This window comes from Sycon ciliatum, chromosome 1 (assembly GCF_964019385.1).
Source record: "Sycon ciliatum chromosome 1, ocSycCili1.1, whole genome shotgun sequence".
In the NCBI taxonomy this organism is placed as follows: domain Eukaryota; kingdom Metazoa; phylum Porifera; class Calcarea; order Leucosolenida; family Sycettidae; genus Sycon; species Sycon ciliatum.
The window spans coordinates 19,760,776-19,778,006 of record NC_088643.1 but is presented as its reverse complement, the minus strand read 5'-3'; the positions used below and the strand labels follow the sequence as shown (position 1 = coordinate 19,778,006).

The 17,231-nt window shown below is 47.1% G+C and overlaps 3 protein-coding genes across 3 annotated transcripts in view; all 3 read left to right on the top strand.

The window, feature by feature from the left end:
- Window positions 1-4,772, top strand: part of LOC135817055 (phosphorylase b kinase regulatory subunit alpha, skeletal muscle isoform-like) — a 31,513-nt gene extending 26,741 nt beyond the window's left edge. Inside the window, 3 exon segments of the mRNA XM_065330157.1 lie at window positions 909-965; window positions 2,990-3,193; window positions 3,461-4,772. Coding sequence (XP_065186229.1) covers window positions 909-965; window positions 2,990-3,193; window positions 3,461-3,712 — 513 coding nt within the window. The 3' untranslated portion in view covers window positions 3,713-4,772.
- Window positions 4,773-6,246: 1,474 nt separating this feature from the next.
- Window positions 6,247-12,324, top strand: LOC135817046 (AP-2 complex subunit mu-like). The gene is made up of 11 exons (XM_065330148.1): window positions 6,247-6,487; window positions 6,572-6,837; window positions 6,942-7,024; window positions 7,274-7,409; window positions 7,714-7,864; window positions 8,236-8,284; window positions 8,828-8,904; window positions 9,102-9,237; window positions 9,406-9,503; window positions 10,515-10,638; window positions 11,379-12,324. Exons 1-11 carry the CDS (start codon window positions 6,414-6,416, stop codon window positions 11,514-11,516), a joined length of 1,332 nt encoding a protein of 443 aa, XP_065186220.1. The 5' UTR covers window positions 6,247-6,413; the 3' UTR covers window positions 11,517-12,324.
- Window positions 12,325-13,196: 872 nt separating this feature from the next.
- LOC135817036 (nonsense-mediated mRNA decay factor SMG9-like) lies at window positions 13,197-16,288 on the top strand. The gene has a single exon (XM_065330141.1). It carries the CDS (start codon window positions 13,287-13,289, stop codon window positions 14,784-14,786), a length of 1,500 nt encoding a protein of 499 aa, XP_065186213.1. The 5' UTR covers window positions 13,197-13,286; the 3' UTR covers window positions 14,787-16,288.
- The last annotated feature ends 943 nt before the right edge of the window (window positions 16,289-17,231 follow it).

Here is a 17,231-nt window from a genome sequence, read left to right as displayed (position 1 = left end):
CCCCCCCCCCCCCCCCGCCCCCCCCCCCCCCCATGCACGCACACGCACAAGTCGGCGGAAAAGCGCGAGTTCCAATGTGGGGAGCAAGCCCTTTCCTTGAATCCTTTTTTTTTAAAACTCTGTCATGGGGTATCTGTGGAAAAGCGGCCTGTTTTTTTTGTGACTTTGCCGCGAATGCTACATGTGGAGAATAGTAGAATACGCTGCTGGTGGGAGCAAGTTATGATGAGTGCCGTGCAGTGTTGTACACCCACCTGGTGTGAATGTCCTGCCAGACTCGCCAGTGTAATGTGTCACCCGTGCATAGAAAGAGCCCGGCTGGCACTGCACAGTCTGTCCTAACTAACACTGCAGACACCTAGCTGTGCACTGGAACTACCGTATTTCCCCGGGTACTAGTATACTTTAGCGTCTTGTATAGAACCCTGTTTGAATGCAAGCCTGATTTTTCGACATGCACTGTCGGCACACGAGCCTGGTTTTAGTGTTGACATACATAGAAATACCTGTTTTGTATAGAAGCCTGCAAAATCCCCCCCCCCCAAAAAAAGTCGTATAAGCCGCGGCTTTTATACACGACTTTTAATACGGTAAGACTATACGTCGCACCTTTTTTATACTATAAACTTCAAGGGTGAGGAAGGGGTTGCGGCTTACAATGGAGTGTGACCTCCTACTTCTCTGAATATATTGAAACACTATGGCTCAAACCTGATAGTGGGGGGGGGGGGGGGGACTTATAATCGAGTTTCACTTACTAGTATAATAGGGAAATACGATAGGGGCTGTTGCTTTTATGGGGAGAATTACCACGTTGCACTGGCCAGCGCTGTACAATGTTCATGCTGCCATTGCGTCGTGCTATACAGCGTTCATGACTTTGTGTTGCTATCGTTATGTGCCTACAGTGCTATGGCATCTCCTTGGATGGAAACTTTCTGCCGCGTCACCCAACGACACACGAGGTAAGTCCACCAGATCAAGCATTAGCCGTAGGATTGCTTAAAGGGGAAGTTAAGGCTAAAATCAAAATTTCACCAGTTGTAGTCTTCGGGGTGCTGAGTCAAATGGTCGTGGTCCGAGGAAGCCGAGACGCTCCCTTCCTACTTTAATCCCAATCGAACTCGCGCACTTCCACCGAAACTGGGTGGCTGCGCCCTACTAGATGGGGATTTGTATGCAAAATGTCACTAAAAGCGCCATTTCGTTCTTATAAAAGCGCGGATGACCGCGATTGGCCCATCCATATGTTGTAGTCTTTTGGACGCTGAGTCGACTGGTTTTGGTCCGAAAAGGCTGCGATGCAGCGTTCCTCCTTTATCCCCAATCGAACATGGTTGAACAAGCGGTCACGTGCTCCTGCGTACACCAGTCACCTGGTATGTTGTAGTCTTTTGGACGCTGAGTCGACTGGTTTTGGTCCGAAAAGGCTGCGATGCAGCGTTCCTCCTTTATCCCCAATCGAACATGGTTGAACAAGTGGTCACGTGCTCCTGCGTACACCAGTCAACTGGTCACCGTGCCTGCAGGGCACAACTTACTAGCCTGTTCGACCTTTTTTGGGTGCAGTCCTGTCACTCGAGTTGAACTCGAGTTGAACCTTGGTGTGAAAGTTGTCGCCTGCTGGCGTGGTGACCAGGTGATTTGGGCACCCAGGAGCACGTGACCGCTTGTTCAACCATGTTCGAGTGGGAATAAAGGAGGAACGCTGCATCGCAGCCTTTTCGGACCAAAACCAGTCGACTCAGCGTCCAAAAGACTACAACATACGGGCCAATCGCGGTCATCCGTGCTTTTATAAGAACGAAATGGCGCTTTTAGTGACATTTTGCATACAAATCCCCATCTACAGACCATTTGATAAAAGGATAGCGATCGCTCTCTCGCGCCTTCGCTCTCCTTATTTTCTTTTAGGGCGCACTTTTCGTCGCGCGCCTTGAGAATTTCGAGCGCATCTGCATCACTATGAAGTTCTGAAAACACTCAAATATTTCGTAACCCGGCTTTCCCTGAACGGAATCGAGTAATCGAAAGGTCTATTCGCATTAGAAAGTTCTCAGCGGTCGGCTCCAACAAATCGGAAGTCGATCCGAGGTCCAATAGTGAAGTTACGGCACTCGCAAGGTATTTTACGTACCGTTGCAAATTTTCACTTCCGCAATTGGGCGGCAATCATAGTATCTTGACATAAAGGATTTCCCTCTGTTGCGTGACAGTCCGGGCATGCATAGACCTGTGTGACGCCAGGCACAGGTCTTTAGCGGTCAGCTACAGAAGAAAGGAGCGCTCTACGATGAATACTACAAAAAATACCATGCCATGCTAAGATCGGATCTTAGCGAATTGTCTCAATTTCCTATTGCGTGTGTCATTGTCCCTGATGAAGGGAAACTAAAGTTGTGGTCCGAACAGCTTTCATTTGTAGTGCGTACGGCGATTTTCCAGAACGAATTTGGCAGCTACATTGTACATGTATTGGGTATTGAATCCGATTGGGGTATGGCAAGATGCTGAAAAAAACCGTGTTGTGCTCGCCTTGGATAGATAAGGCGAGCGACTTTTTTGGGGAGGAGGGGGGAGGGTTGTGGAGACTGCTCTCCCACCACTCTCCTTGGGAGGATAGTGAGAGTGATTGTTCACTCTCCTGGATTTTTCTTACACGAAGGTCTGCATCTAGTAGGGCGCAGTCACCCAGTTTCGGTGGAAGTGCGCGAGTTCGATTGGGATTCAAGTAGGAAGGGAGCGTCTCAGCTTTCTCGGACCAAGACCATTCGACTCGGCACCCCGAAGACTACAACTGGTGAAATTTTGATTTCAGCCTTAACTTCCCCTTTAATTAATTAACTCGCTGGCCAATACAAGCCGACTTCCAATGATTAAAAAACAATCCATGCGCGCGTGTGCATGCATGTGTGTGTGTAATTGTCATACACTATCCGTGCAAATGACGCATGTGTATGTTATACATTGCTACTTGTTGTTCATACAGATGACTGCTGGTGAGTTGAAGTTTGCTCTCCTGCTTGAGTCAACTCTGAACCGGATACCGCAGCCCGAATACCGGCAGCTCATGGTCGAGGCACTAATGGTGTTGTCCATTGTGGCGTCGTGCGACCCTCATCAGCAGCTCGGTGGCAATATCAACATGGACGAGATCCTTCAGAATGCCAACCTGGCGTTTCTGCATGAACAGGTGAGCACTTTGGCAGCTGGCCGGCTGTATGGACTGGTACACGTGCACTCCTTTTGTTCAATGTCATGGAGGAGAGGGGGTAAGGAGTGAAGTGTTTATCAAGATGAGATTTTCTTGGAAAACTGCCATGAAGATGCGAGTTTGAGGGATGTCATCAGCATCCGTATACATGCACATCTACTTGATTAGCTATGAGCTGTTTAAGTTATATACATTGAACACCCACTGACATCTCTTGCATTCACTGTGATACACTGCTGCGTACAGCTGGTTGAGAACGGAGACGCAACGCAGTGCTGCTGCGCCAACGGCACCATCAAGACGGGCGTGTGCAGCGCCACGCACGGCCTGTGCCTTCACTTCTACGACTGCGCGCCCAGCGGCCGCTATGGCACCATGTCCTACCTCTCCCAGGCCGTGTTGCAGTGCTGCAGGAAAGTGCCGCGGCAACACACTAGCTCTCCCGTTGTCGACTCCACCACCGCCCAAGATGGTCCGCCGGAGTGCAAAATCCACTGAAGTGATGATTTCGCAAAATCGACTGGAGTGATGATTTCGCAAAATCCACGGAAGTGATGACTCGCAAAATCCACTGAAGTGATGATTTCGCAAAAATCCACTAATGTGATTTCGCTTCATGAAACGTCATCCTATTTGGCTATTCTTCGGCTGTGCGCGTTTGATTGCGGCACCCCTGTGAGTACTCTGCCAGTACATGTATTGCCTTCGGGTAGTACTGTCCGAACACCCATGCAGAGCACACATTGATTTGTAAGTATTGTACATTGTGTATAGACATTGGTATTTTGTATATAAGCGTAGGCATGTATTTAGTATCTGTTGGCTGTATGATTCGATTCGGTGAACATAATCCGCTTTGCAGCTTGCTGCTCTTTTTCTCTATTCATCGCATAGGTGTACAGATTTAGTGCGTCTTTCTTCTTTTTAGTGCTTATGTTGAGATGCCGAGATGTTGTCATAGCCCGTTGCCCTAAACCCCCCCCCCCCCCAGTAATTCTCTATTCATTCTGCACTCTCGTTGCAAATGAATAGTGTTTTAAATGCCCCCTCTCCACGTAACGTTAGAACCACAATCGTGCAGTGTTGTTAGTTTTATCCTTCTGCTAGACTGTTCCCTGTTATTGTTCCCTTCCGTCTGTTTTTTTTATTTTTTATTTTTTTTTAAATTCCACCTAGCAGTGACAGCTGAGACCTTGTAGATCTGTGTTCACTGCCGTGCAAGATCGACCCTTGCCTCTCTGATAACTTTCTTTCTATTTTCGCATTCACCCGGCTCTCGGTGACCATGAATACTGCTTGGACTCTGTTATTTAAAACTGCACGTTGACCGAAATGTGCAAACTGGACTATTTTTCGCTTTCAGCTCACGTCACCGTCTTGATGTGTGCACGACTTTGTTTTTTAGGTGTTGGCCGCCTGTGCTTGTAGGCACTCTGTTTGTTTGTACCTGTCTTCTATGCTCAGATTCTGCCCTGTGGCATTTTGTTACCTTTTTTTATCTCTGGATATTTGCTTCTAAATCAAACCGTAGCAGTGACTTGTTAGCATGGTTATGTGATTTGACCGACTCCGACTCATGTGCGCGTGTCGCATTTCGGTGTGAACGTTTGCACAACGGTATGTGTGTGTGTGTGTGTGTGCGTGCGTGCGCGCGTGCGTGTGTGTGTGTGCGTGCGCATGTATGTGTGCATTGCTGCGCAGCGCTGTATCGGTTGCATGTGCATATGCATGTGGGAGCGATAGCGCCGCAGTCACGACAAATACCGGTATTAACTGGTACTAGTATGTCTGTAGCATTGTGCTGACATTGCAGATCATGGCTTCAATGCCTTTCCTTGGCGTGTATCTGCGTAGCGCACTGCAAGTATCAAGGCTATTGCAGAAGACTTGCTACAGTCACTACCACGCACATGACTGATTGTAGTGACAGTGTCCCCGGGTCGGTATTCCTACCCTGGCTGGTGGAGGCCGAAAGGAAATGAGGGAGAGGGGGAAACCACCGGGAACCGCCCCTTCACCGGCATGTCGAGCTCATTGGAACAGTAGGTCTCCAGCACCTTCACCGGCATGTCGAGCTCATTGTATTGGAACAGTAGGTCTCCAGCACCTCTTGCATGCCTCCACGGTCAGAATAGACTGTGTCCCTAATGCGCGAATACTAATGCTAGTAATGGGCTACCTTTACCTTTTGACAACTGAGACCAAGAGTACATAACCCCATTTTACATAACCCCGTTTGGGGCTTGACAAGACGTATAACCCTCAACACACAGGTGCCGGTATTATTATTATTATTATTAAACCAGTTATTGAAGTTGGTTGCTCATATTATTATTATTATCAAATTTTACCGTGCGAACATGCAGACTTCAATTTTTTATATAACCCTGAGGGTTATCATAATTATTTGTATAATGTCACTTTTCCCATTGAATGGATGAAGTGCAATGAGGACCGACCCATGGGATGCTTCACTACAATCGGAAAAAGAGTAGGGGCGGCAATTTTTCACAGGGGGGGGGGGGGGCGCAAACAGAGCAGGGCTAGGGGGGCGCTGCGCCCCCCTACCCCCTTTGGCTAGAACCCTGAATATTATCATCAGTTTGAGTCAACTACTGTGGCAGGGCAGAGAGATAGAGACAGAGGCAGAGAGACAGAGACTTGAAAACAATGTCGGCCAGTCCCAGAGCTGGTACAGTGTAGTAGCATCAAGACTCCATAATCAATGATAATAATGACATTGTACTTGTGTCGAATTTGTGATGAAACTGTGAAGTGAACACGGTGAAAGCCAGTGTGAAAATAAGTAGTTTACACTCCTGGTTACCATGGTAATACATACTTCACATACCGCTAGCGGCGGCGGCCTGCAGCTAGCGCGCCTGGCCTCGCCCTCCTCCGCTGCCTATGCTTCACTGCATTACATGCATCCAAACAGTGCATGTCAGCATGCAAGCCAACAAACTGTGAGTGTGAAATCCCAGCATGTATGCTGCGAAGCCGAAGGTAGATCCTCGAGTACGGTCGGCTGGTGATGATGATCGTTCTTTGCAACCTTCGCTCGAATTTTTTCGTACTGGTGGTGCAGAATGTGTTGACTTTTGAAGAACTTGAGCTTGGAGGAAGCCCGACTTCTCGTCTCCTCAGCCGTTTCTTTAGGTGGTGAGGTCCATCTGGACCTGAGCCTAGTTTTGTCACCATGATCGGAGGATTATTTCTGTACAACCATAAAGGAGAAGTCCTGATTTCTCGCGTATACCGTGACGATATCGGGTAAGTTCCTCTTCATAGATTTTCTATTGTGGCTTGAACAATTGTGCCAACAACACACATGTACCATTGTGCATCTCCTTTCAGGAGGAATGCAGTCGACGCTTTCCGTGTTAGTGTCATCCATGCCCGGCAACAAGTCCGATCACCTGTGACCAACATTGCACGAACTAGTTTCTTCCACATTCGTTGTGCAAATCTATGGCTGGCGGCTGTCACCAAGCAGAATGTGAATGCAGCCTGTGTTTTCGAATTCCTGCACAAGACCGTGGCTATCTTGGAGTCCTACTTCGGCAAGCTGACGGAAGAGTCGGTCAAAAACAATTTCGTCTTGATCTACGAATTGCTGGATGGTGCGTATGAGCAGATGTGGAAGTTTGTCGAGGTGTTGTTCTGAAGTTCGGAAGGCTGATCGGTTTTTTTCCTTTTGCTTTTCCGTATCTACTGCCATTCGCAGAGGTTTTGGACTTTGGATACCCACAGAAAACAGACGTAGGAATTCTGAAGACATACATCACGCAACAAGGCGTGAAAACCCAGGTCAGTTGCAACATCAGGAAAACCTCAATTTACTTTTGAATTTTTACATTGTGTGTCTGCAAATGATCTACAAATATTGAAAGACTCGCAAATCTCTGAGGATCTCAATTCTTGTTTCTGATCAGTTAATTTAATTTATGGTGATTACAAGCACTACATATCTACATAAGCTGTGTGCTCATGTGTGTTGTCTCTCTACTCACACGCCTGCTATGATTTTGTTGTACATATGCACTCGTACATACGTAGTCCGCTGCTGAGCAAACACAGATCACGAGCCAGGTGACGGGACAGATCGGATGGCGCCGGGAGGGAATCAAGTACAGAAGAAATGAACTCTTCCTGGATGTCTTGGAGAGCATCAACTTGTTGATGTCTGCTCAAGGTCAGTTGCTGCCTTCACGGAGTTTCCGTTTTGTGTTGCTCACTTATCATTGATGCCATTATGCTTGTGGTTTTGTCTACGGATGCATTCATTTGTGTATGTGCGTGTTGGGGTAAGCTGACGCAATATAATGCGAGAATGTTGTTTTGTTCAGTTCCCTCGACCTGTTGACTAGTTGTTTTTGTTTTTGAGCCTTTTTTATTATTTTTACTTCTACTGTTCTCTATGTATTTTACTTGACCATTCGCATGATTACATGACTGCATGATGTTCGTGTTCGCATTGTCTTGTCTGTATGCTGCAGGACAAACCCTCAGTTCACATGTCTCTGGCCGTGTCGTAATGAAAAGTTTCCTGTCCGGCATGCCTGAGTGCAAGTTTGGTCTCAACGACAAGCTGGTCCTGGAGAAGCAGTCCAAGGCTTCTACGCAGGAAGCAGCTAGTGTTGAGAAGAAGTAAGCCTTCTCTCTCTCTCTCTCTCTCTCTCTCTCTCTCTCTCTCTCTCTCTCTTTCTCCACACACACACACACACACACACACACACACACACACACACACACACACACACACACACACACACACACACACACAAATTACCACACCAACCAGATATGTTTCTGGTCATTGCAGGATCATGAATATTTGTCTCGGAGTAAAACGTATTGTAGTCTCATCATGACAAAGTTTGCGCATCAAAATGTATTGTATCAAGATTTCAGAAAGAATGATTTTGTGTCTGCTCCTATTTTGTGGCCACTGTTTCCCTACGGCAGCGTCCCTGCTATATATTGTTAGATCTGTGTTACTCTGTGATGTGTTATTGCAGGGCTGGAGCCAAGAACAGTATTGCAATTGATGACTGTACTTTCCATCAGGTAGGGGCTATACTTTCCCATTGCCGCCAACACCGCTGCTGCTGCTACTGCTCTGGGTGTCTCTCTAGCTCTTCTTTTGGCTGCCGAGGTGTACTTCAAATTAGTTGGTGTCAAGCTGTATGTAAACCGTTTGGCCCGCATTCTCCCACGGGCGACCGTGCTTAGACGATTTCTATATTATCCGGATGGTGACTGACAGCAGCACTGTTGCTACATATTCACACAGTGCAGTCCATGGCGTGGGCCCAGGAGGAATCAAACCTCCGTCCTTCTGACGAATGAGGCAGTTTTTGGCTCACATTTCGCTATTTGCATTCGTGATCACAGATGTTCAATAGCCGTTATTCCTGTGTGGTTCGACTGGTGTTCAGCCATCGGAGACCGATACTATGAGACCATCATCATCATCGTCATCATACTGTCTATTCTTTGCCACACATTAGTGTATTCAAGATTTGCTTTTTGGCTGTTGAACTTCCTCTGGCCCTTGGTTGAATCATGTCGTTTTGCCTCTGTGTGGTGTTCCTTCTTCTGATTGCACAGTGCGTCAAATTGAGCAAATTCGAGACTGAGCGCAGCATCAGCTTTATTCCTCCAGATGGCGAATTTGAACTCATGAGGTATGCCTTTCTTGCTGTCCTCTTTCCCCTGTTCTTGTTTACGGTGCTGGCCAGTATTTTGTACGATGAGAAATGTCCGTTTCCACAGTATTGATTTCTTGGTACGTGTCACTTCTTGGCTTTGTGCATGTCTTACCCAAACGTCCTCCAGTAACTCCTTGCTCTCGCTTGCGTGTGTGTTTGTGTTTATTTTGCAGATACCGTACAACCAAGGACATTTCCCTTCCGTTCCGTGTTATCCCCCTTGTGCGTGAGACTGGTCGAACAAAGTTGGAGATCAAGGTTGTTGTCAAGTCAAACTTCAAGCCCCAGCAGCTGGCACAAAAGATTGAGGTGGGTGCTTTGCTTTTCTTCCAGGTTCTGCTCACCTGGCCTGGTTTCTTGCGCTATTTATCAACTTATCACTTTTGTGTGTATGGTCTGCGTGTTCAGGCCGAGTCTCTTGCTTTTGTGTAGTTGTTTTACAGTTTGTTGTGCGTGTATGCTCGATATCTGTCTTAGGTACGGATACCAACTCCATCCAACACAGCTGGCTGCCAGCTCCTGTGCTTGAAGGGCAAAGCAAAGTACAAGGCCTCTGAGAATGCCATCATCTGGAAGTGAGTTCATTGCGCAATGTGCTCTTGATTAGATCCAGAGCAGGAACCGGAATTACATGTACAGTCAACTTCGCTAATAACGACTGCGGATATAACGACAATTCGCGAATAACGACCGAATTTCCATGCCCAGAGCAAAGTCCCATCTAACTGTATACATTTAACTTCGGATATAACGACTATCTGAATAACGACAATTCGCGTATAGCGACATGCTTTTAGTGCCCCGAGGTCATATTCACTGCTTGAATAACGACTTTCTGGGCTTTTGACAGCTATTTCAAGTACCTGTCAGTCAAGTACATGTACCTGTCATGATGAAGTACCAGAACCTAGGCTATGGTGATGGATATTATTAATATTATATTAAAAGGCACACATGCAAGAAAATGCAGCCAAGGGGGAGGGGGCTTTTTCTTCCTTTTTTATGTTGGCTTCAAAATTGTTGGATTTACCAGCACACCTATAATGTATACAATGTACATGTAGTTGTACATGATTGTACAGTAATCATCATACATGTACATGTACATGTCTCTGGCCCTGTAGATGGCTCAAAAAGGCATATTATTTTTCAATTGATTTCCCTTGCATATTGAATTTTTAGTTCCTTTCAACTGCAATATGAAAATAAAGTACACATTGACATAGAGCAAGAAAAGAGCTTGATTTTGATATGCATGTCATACTATACAAAATATGGGTTCACATACATTCAAATGGGACTTCGGTTATAAGGATACTTCGCGAATAAGGACACTTTTCTGATGCCCCGCCGAATGTCGTTATTGGCGAAGTTGACTGTATTCGAATTGCATGCCTTGCTGAATTCCTTGTTATCCTTTTGCATGTCTCTTTCCCAGGCAAACATGTTGGTTAGTGTTAGTAGGTGCGAGCATGACCTGATTTGTGGGGCAGGTTTCAATACTAGTATTGCTTGAAGTGCCCCGTATCCCTGCTTCCTACTGATCCTGTCTCCGTTTACGTTTTGTGGCATGTGTTTATGTGTAGGATGCGACGTATGGCTGGCCTCAAGGAGTCTCAGATCAGTGCTGAAGTTGAGTTGCTTCCAAGCAGTGATAGCAGTGCGGCACAGAAGCAAGTCACCAAAGCTCCCATCTCAATGAATTTCGAGGTGAGGCCCCCATTCTTTGAAGCATTGTGTTTTCCTCTCATCGCTTGCCTATCGAGTATTCGCAGCATTTACCACGCCTGGCATCTCTGACACCACAATGCACTGCTGACTGTTGCCTGCTTTCTCGTTGCTTTCATTCGTTACACCCACGCATATGGTGTGAAGTTGAGGAATGTGAAGCATTCTATAGTCATTTCATATTGCTTCAAGCTGTGAATGTGCTTCTCTGCATCCAAAGCTGTGGTTCTTCTACTAGCCAACCCATGGGGGGGGGGGGGGGGACAATAGACACCCTTAGCAAACAACGGTAACGTTTTTTTTTACGGTACTCGTACCTTGATCACCCAAATAGCGTTGAAGCTGCAGCGTATAAACGTTATGGGGGCTGATTTATCGTTGTGACCAACGGTACGTGTTTTAGCCAAATATTGCATAGTCCGTACGCATTTCACCTTGTATCTCGTATATGGTGACAAAAATGGTTGTACCGCGCGAAATCAAAGCTATTCTCGTGGCAACAGCGTACTAAAAATAGCGTGCATCTTGCTAAAGGTCAAACCCAAATCACGGTATTTTCCCCCTTACGATAATACCGTTACAACATATCGTTTTTTGCTAAGGGTGTCTAATGGCGAACAACACCCCTAGAACACGCCCATATTGGAGTATTTACTTTTTCTTCTCTCTTTTTTGGTCTCATGGCTTTACTCTGTATGCATATGTGTGCGTGTGCGCTGCAGGTGCCGTTTGCTTGCTCTGGCCTGAAGGTCCGCTACTTGAAGGTGTTCGAGCCCAAGCTGAACTACAGCGACCATGACACTGTCAAGTGGGTGCGCTACATTAGCCGTAGCGGTGCGTATGAGACAAGAGTTCAGTAAGAGACTGGTAGCTGTCAGGATTTGTTCTTTTGTTTGTCATCCTTGGCTAGTGACGGCTTCTACATTTTGTTTATAGTGTGTGCCTTCTTTCATTCCTCTTTTTGCCTTCCTTTAACGTTTAGCTGCCAATTGCTTTTTCTAGCATGCAACATGGCTGTGCCATCCCCGTAACCCCCACGTTGTGCATATTTTATTCTCCATCATATAGTTTTATCATATCTCTTTTCTTGTACGCAAACGCCAACGCAGCCACATCGAAAAGCTCTCCCAATTACACTGTTTACTATCTCTGAGCAGTGGGATTTGAGGATTTTCTGGTGCGGAGCATGTATTTGGTAGGCCTTTTAACGATGCAGGTCTGTACGTACGTCCTCTCTCTCTCTCTCTCTCTCTCTCTCTCTCTCTCTCTCTCTCTCTCTCTCTCTCTCTCTCTCTCTCTCTCTCTCTCTCTCTCTCGGCTGTTCTGCGAAAAAGAATGATCATCTGCTGGTGCTTCTCTGCATGCTATCCAGGAGCAGCAGTGAGTGGTGACTGGTCTTATAGTTGCTTGTCGCATCCGTCTCCTGCATTCCCTGCCGTTCACCCCACGTTCTTGTTTTCTCCAGTTTTGTTTGCTGTTAGTCATTGCTTGCTTCGCTGCTTGTATTTAGAGGTTCAAATTATGTGAAGCATGCATGTGGGATGATTGTTTTTGGTTTTTTGGTTTTACACATTTACTAGAACCCTGCTGCGATGTGTAGGTTCCCTTTTTGTCTGTATCATAAGTTGTGGCATGGCATGTTCATATTTGACAAATATTTTCAACAGACCTTTGTGCCTGTCTGGCCTGGGGTCTTGGCTTGTGCATGTCACTGTTGGGAGAAGCCATATGGTGGTGTCTCGAGTCCAAGGTGGCTAGCTATTTCGGTTCTTTCTGTTGAAAGGCTGGCGGTCAATGTTTTTGTTCTCCCTTTTACAGCTGCCCAAAGCTAATGAATTTGGCACAGCCCGACATCAAGTACTAGTAGCTTGTTTGAAATAGCAAGAGTCCATAATCCCCCCAGGATTATGGACTCTTGGAAATAGTGATAGTGGGTGAGATGTGCATCATGGATACGTGGCTTTTTCACCTGATTTTTCTTGTTTGTACGTAAAAGTGGGCATGTCTCAAAATTAAACTGGACACAATTAAAAAATTTATAACAGCGATCCTGTCAGCTTTTCTAAATTAATATTATTATTATGCCAAGAGTACGAGTACATAACCCCCATTATAATCAGTTTTATGACTACGAGTACGAGCACTCTTTGAGAGATCTACACTACTATACAGTGTGTTGTAGATCAGGAGTCGCACAAAACTTTTTTTTGTCAAAGTCACACTCACAGCTACAACCAGGGAGTAGTACTACTCCCTGCCTACAACGACCTGCACCTGACCAACCACATCAAGAGTACAGTGATGTACATAACAAGGGGGTTATGTACTCTTGACAACATGACATTGTAACAACAAGACTCATGCTCAACGCCTCAAGTAAATTTAAAAAGACTCTCATCATGATCAGGCAGTAGGTATTTTACGACTCTGGCACAGACATCCTGCTTGATGTACACGTACATGTTTGTACAAAACCAGGGAGTGTATTTTACTACTCCCTGGACAAAACTGACAAAGCCATAAAAATAAAAATCACTGCTTGCAATTATTTGTTTGAAAAAGAGAATGTGAGAAATGGATATGGATTCTCTCGAGCGGTGTTCGTAGGAGAGTGCCCTCCTTGGTGCAGGATGATGGAAAGAGGACTTTGGGATTCTTCTCGTGATACACACAGAGGTGGCAGGAATCGTCGTGGACGTGGGGGTCGAGATAGAGATGGCTACCGCGGTCGTGGTCGTGGAGGTTATTCTTATTATGGCAATCAGAGTGAACTGTGGGATGAAAAGTCTCATAGGCCAGCTGAACCAGAGCATTCCGAGCCGTCACCACCGGTCATGCCAATGCGAATCCAAATAAAGACCCGATCCACATCGCCTCCGAGACCTGCAGAAAATGACTCAAGGGCTCCTCAGAGGAGAGTGCCAACTTTTATGAACAATCATTCAGACAGCATAGAGAAACGTGGTGGAATTATTGCCAGGCGGCCTATTTTGCAAGTCGATCCAGAGAACCAGGCGAAAAGTACCACCACGAGTTTTCACCGATCCGCTGCTGCTAAATGGCTGTACCAGGACGGAGGCCCCTCTTGTCACAAGCTTCTGGATGAGAACCTTGTGTGGAATGATCATGCTTCAGACATGTTACAAAGTCAAAGCAATTACTTGGTGGTGGGCGTCCTGGGAAGGCAGAGCGTCGGGAAGTCAACAATCATGTCACTTCTAGCCGGTACGCGTCCCGAACAGGTCCAGTCGCACGCTAAGCCCTTTCCGGTGGCGTCGCAGGCGTGCCTGGAGATAGCCAGTCACCAGACGTACGGCATTGACATGTGCGTGACCAGCGAGCGCGTGATACTGCTGGACACGCAGCCGCTGATGAGTATGTCCATTCTGGACCGCATGCTGTTGCAGGAACGCCAGCACGGCACGTCGGACAATGCCGTGGAGCTGTACCGGCTGCAGTCCTACCAGATTGCCGCGTTCCTCGTGCAGGTGTGCCACGTCGTGGTGCTCGTCCAGGACTTCACCTTCGACGTGGAGATGCTGAATCTGCTGGAGATGGCCAGCCTGCTCAAGCCCAGCCTTGGCGGCCAGGGTGACTTGTCAGGGCTGGGTCACGCCACGTCGGACGTGCAGCCCCCGCATCTGGTCCTGGTGCGCAACAAGGCGACGGCGGACGATTTCCTGCAGGCCAACGTCAAGGCCATGCACCAGATGACCGAGGCGCTGATGCGGCATTCCAAGCTGCGCATTCACGACCACGTGTCCTCCCTGCGCTCCGGCCAGATCGTGTGCGACGAGAAGCAAAAGAATGGCTCTGCCGCGGCTGTGAATGTGTTCTTGTTACCGGTGACGGCGTCAAGTAGTGGTCAGGAAGGCAGCCAAATCCAGGCCAAGCTATCTCTGGTGAGCAGTAGCTCTCCAGTGCACGGCCTGGTGTATCACGGCCACCCATCATTCGCTGCTGCCAGCGCTGCTCTTGTCCGCAAGATCTTCTCCATACGGCCGCACAAGATCTCTCCAGCAGCGTCAGCCCTGTCCGAGATCCAGTGGTTTGGCTTTGCCGGTCGCATCTGGGAGGCGATCCGTAAGAAGTCGCTGTCGGCCGACCTCAACATTCTTCTTGCGGGGTGATTGCGTCGTACACTACACATAGTCAACATGCCAACTGCTCACGCGTTACAACACGCGGTGACGTCTACGCCTTCATGGATCACGAAGAGTTCACGGTCGCGTGAACAGGAAGTTCGCGACGTCGATCATGCCTGGGCCGCTGCACTCCGCGCTTGCCGTGCCTTATATCGACTGCATCCATTTAGCGTCTGCGTACACACACCACACGTATACAAGATTAGCCGTCCAGCTGGCGAGGTAGCCTGCGCAGCTACTGATGGCACGCGTGTGGTCCGTACGGCTTACGGTCAGCTGTGCGCAGTCTGGAAGCGATTGGACCGCTAGCACTCCCATGTGCACCCGACCCCGCTGTGTGCGGGCTAAGCCGTTCACTGACGACTGGTCACCTCTGCAGCCGGACTTTAGGTTAGTGAACTATCCTGGCATCTAAACGAGTCAAGTTTTGAGGTGCTGGTTTGTTTTTTGAGTAATTGTATCCGGGCGTCTGAGTCGTGACTGGAGAGGGTTGCAATATCTCGGTCCACTTGCTCTCAACTCTAGAAGGAGGGCAGAGAAGTTTTCTTGTAATGATTGTCTGTGCGAGACTTCGCTTTTGTCGTGAATGTCGACATTCAAGCTAGTCAAAGAGCTGGGAAACGATCTGTGTTTCTCTCGCCAGCGTGAGCTTTATCGGAAGAGTCAACAGGGGTTCCAGACTCACCTGTTAACTGTTTTCTTATACCATGCATTGTAGCCGGTTTGCTACGTTTCTTGAATGGAACGCGTTGTATCGTGAACGTGTCCCATACGGGTGCTCTCTGTTTGGTGCTGTGCAATTTTTTCAAGCACACTTTGCCCCGTTTCGCTCCCTTTCCCTCTGTGTTAGGCTGGGCCTCTGTATTAGATCATCCTCACTGGGTTGGTTGATTTTTTTGCATCACCAGCTTCACCCTTTTACTGTCTTTTCTAAGTCATGTTCATACCCACCGGATTGTAGTCTTGCACTTCTGACTTTTTTAATGTCTAGTTTTATTCCTCGGCTACATTTTCTTTTCACGTGTGGAAATGTAGCACGTGTTTTTGTCGCGTTTGTAGTACAGTATGCCAAGTGCAGTGGACTGCATTCTCCTACATCCGAGAGTAAACGTTATGCACCATCCATGCGGCAACAGGATTAATTTTAAATTTGAAACACACGATGGATATCCAGTCTGGTAATCACTTCAAGGAGTTTGTTGTCAGCTGAAGCACATTTTCTTTTTTCTTTTCGGCAGAATGTGTTCGTAGGCTCTTTCCTGCTGGTTTTGGTTTGCTTTTCAACGCTTATCGTGGCTGTCATCATACAATGCTGATGTGCCTTAGCATGAGTCTGGATCCTATGGTGCTGGCATTGAACGTTTTGGTTTTACAATGTACTTGAAGTAGCTGTTTTAACTTTTCATGGTTTTTGTTTGCGTTGTCTACATTGTGAAGAAGAGGTTGTCTACATTACAGTCTGAAATACCAGTACTCTTCGCCATACATGTACGTGTTGTCTGTTTTCTGTGAAGGCTGCATGCAACTAAGAGTCTATAATTATACAAAACAGTTTATGGACTCTTGGTTGCAACCTATTCATTCAAGAGCCACAGTACGGTGTGCACTCTCGTCTGATTTGTATTGCTGTTGACTCGTGTACAATCAAGTCTTGCACAAACTCAAAGGGTACGTGTATACCGCATCCTTTCAAGAGCACATAACCCTCTGGAGTTGTAAACTCTTGCCAAGTCTTGGTGCATGCGTGAGTGCTATGTATACAGGACTGAAAGTAAGCCCGGGTTGAGTCACCGAGTCAAATTCATAGCCTTCTACTACTTATACCAAGAGTACATAACCCCGTAGTACTCTTGCTTATACTATTATATGTATTGGATGCGTTTTACAAAACCTGTGAATGCTGTGATCACCACCATCCCATCTCGGATCTGCACTGTAGCCAGGCTTTTCAGTTTTCACACTGGAGCTGACCCCCCCCCCCCCCCCCCCTATCTTGGACTGCGACCTGTACCGTACTCTGTCTGTAATAATATGTGACACGGTGCGGTAGGCGTAGGCACGCTGACCATAGCAGCCATACATATGCATAGAAACGCATGCATGGCTGCGTTCGTTTTTAGCCGCCTGGTAGAGTACGAATAGAGTAGAGTCACTCTACCGATAGAGGTAGACGGTAGAGGCAAGTGCACGAACGCTGTTCTACCGGATTTAGTAGTTTACACGATATGCACGTGGAATGTTTCTCTTTTGTATGGAGTTGTGTACAAATCCTAGATCTTGCTGGAAATCCCGTAGCTCTACCAACTAATTACTTCTACCTGCTTCTAGTTATACATGTACATGTACCAACTTTTTCCTGGTAGAGCCAGTAGAGGAAAGTAGAATCTACCCTTTTGAGTAGAAAAAACGAACACATCCACCGAAAGAAGT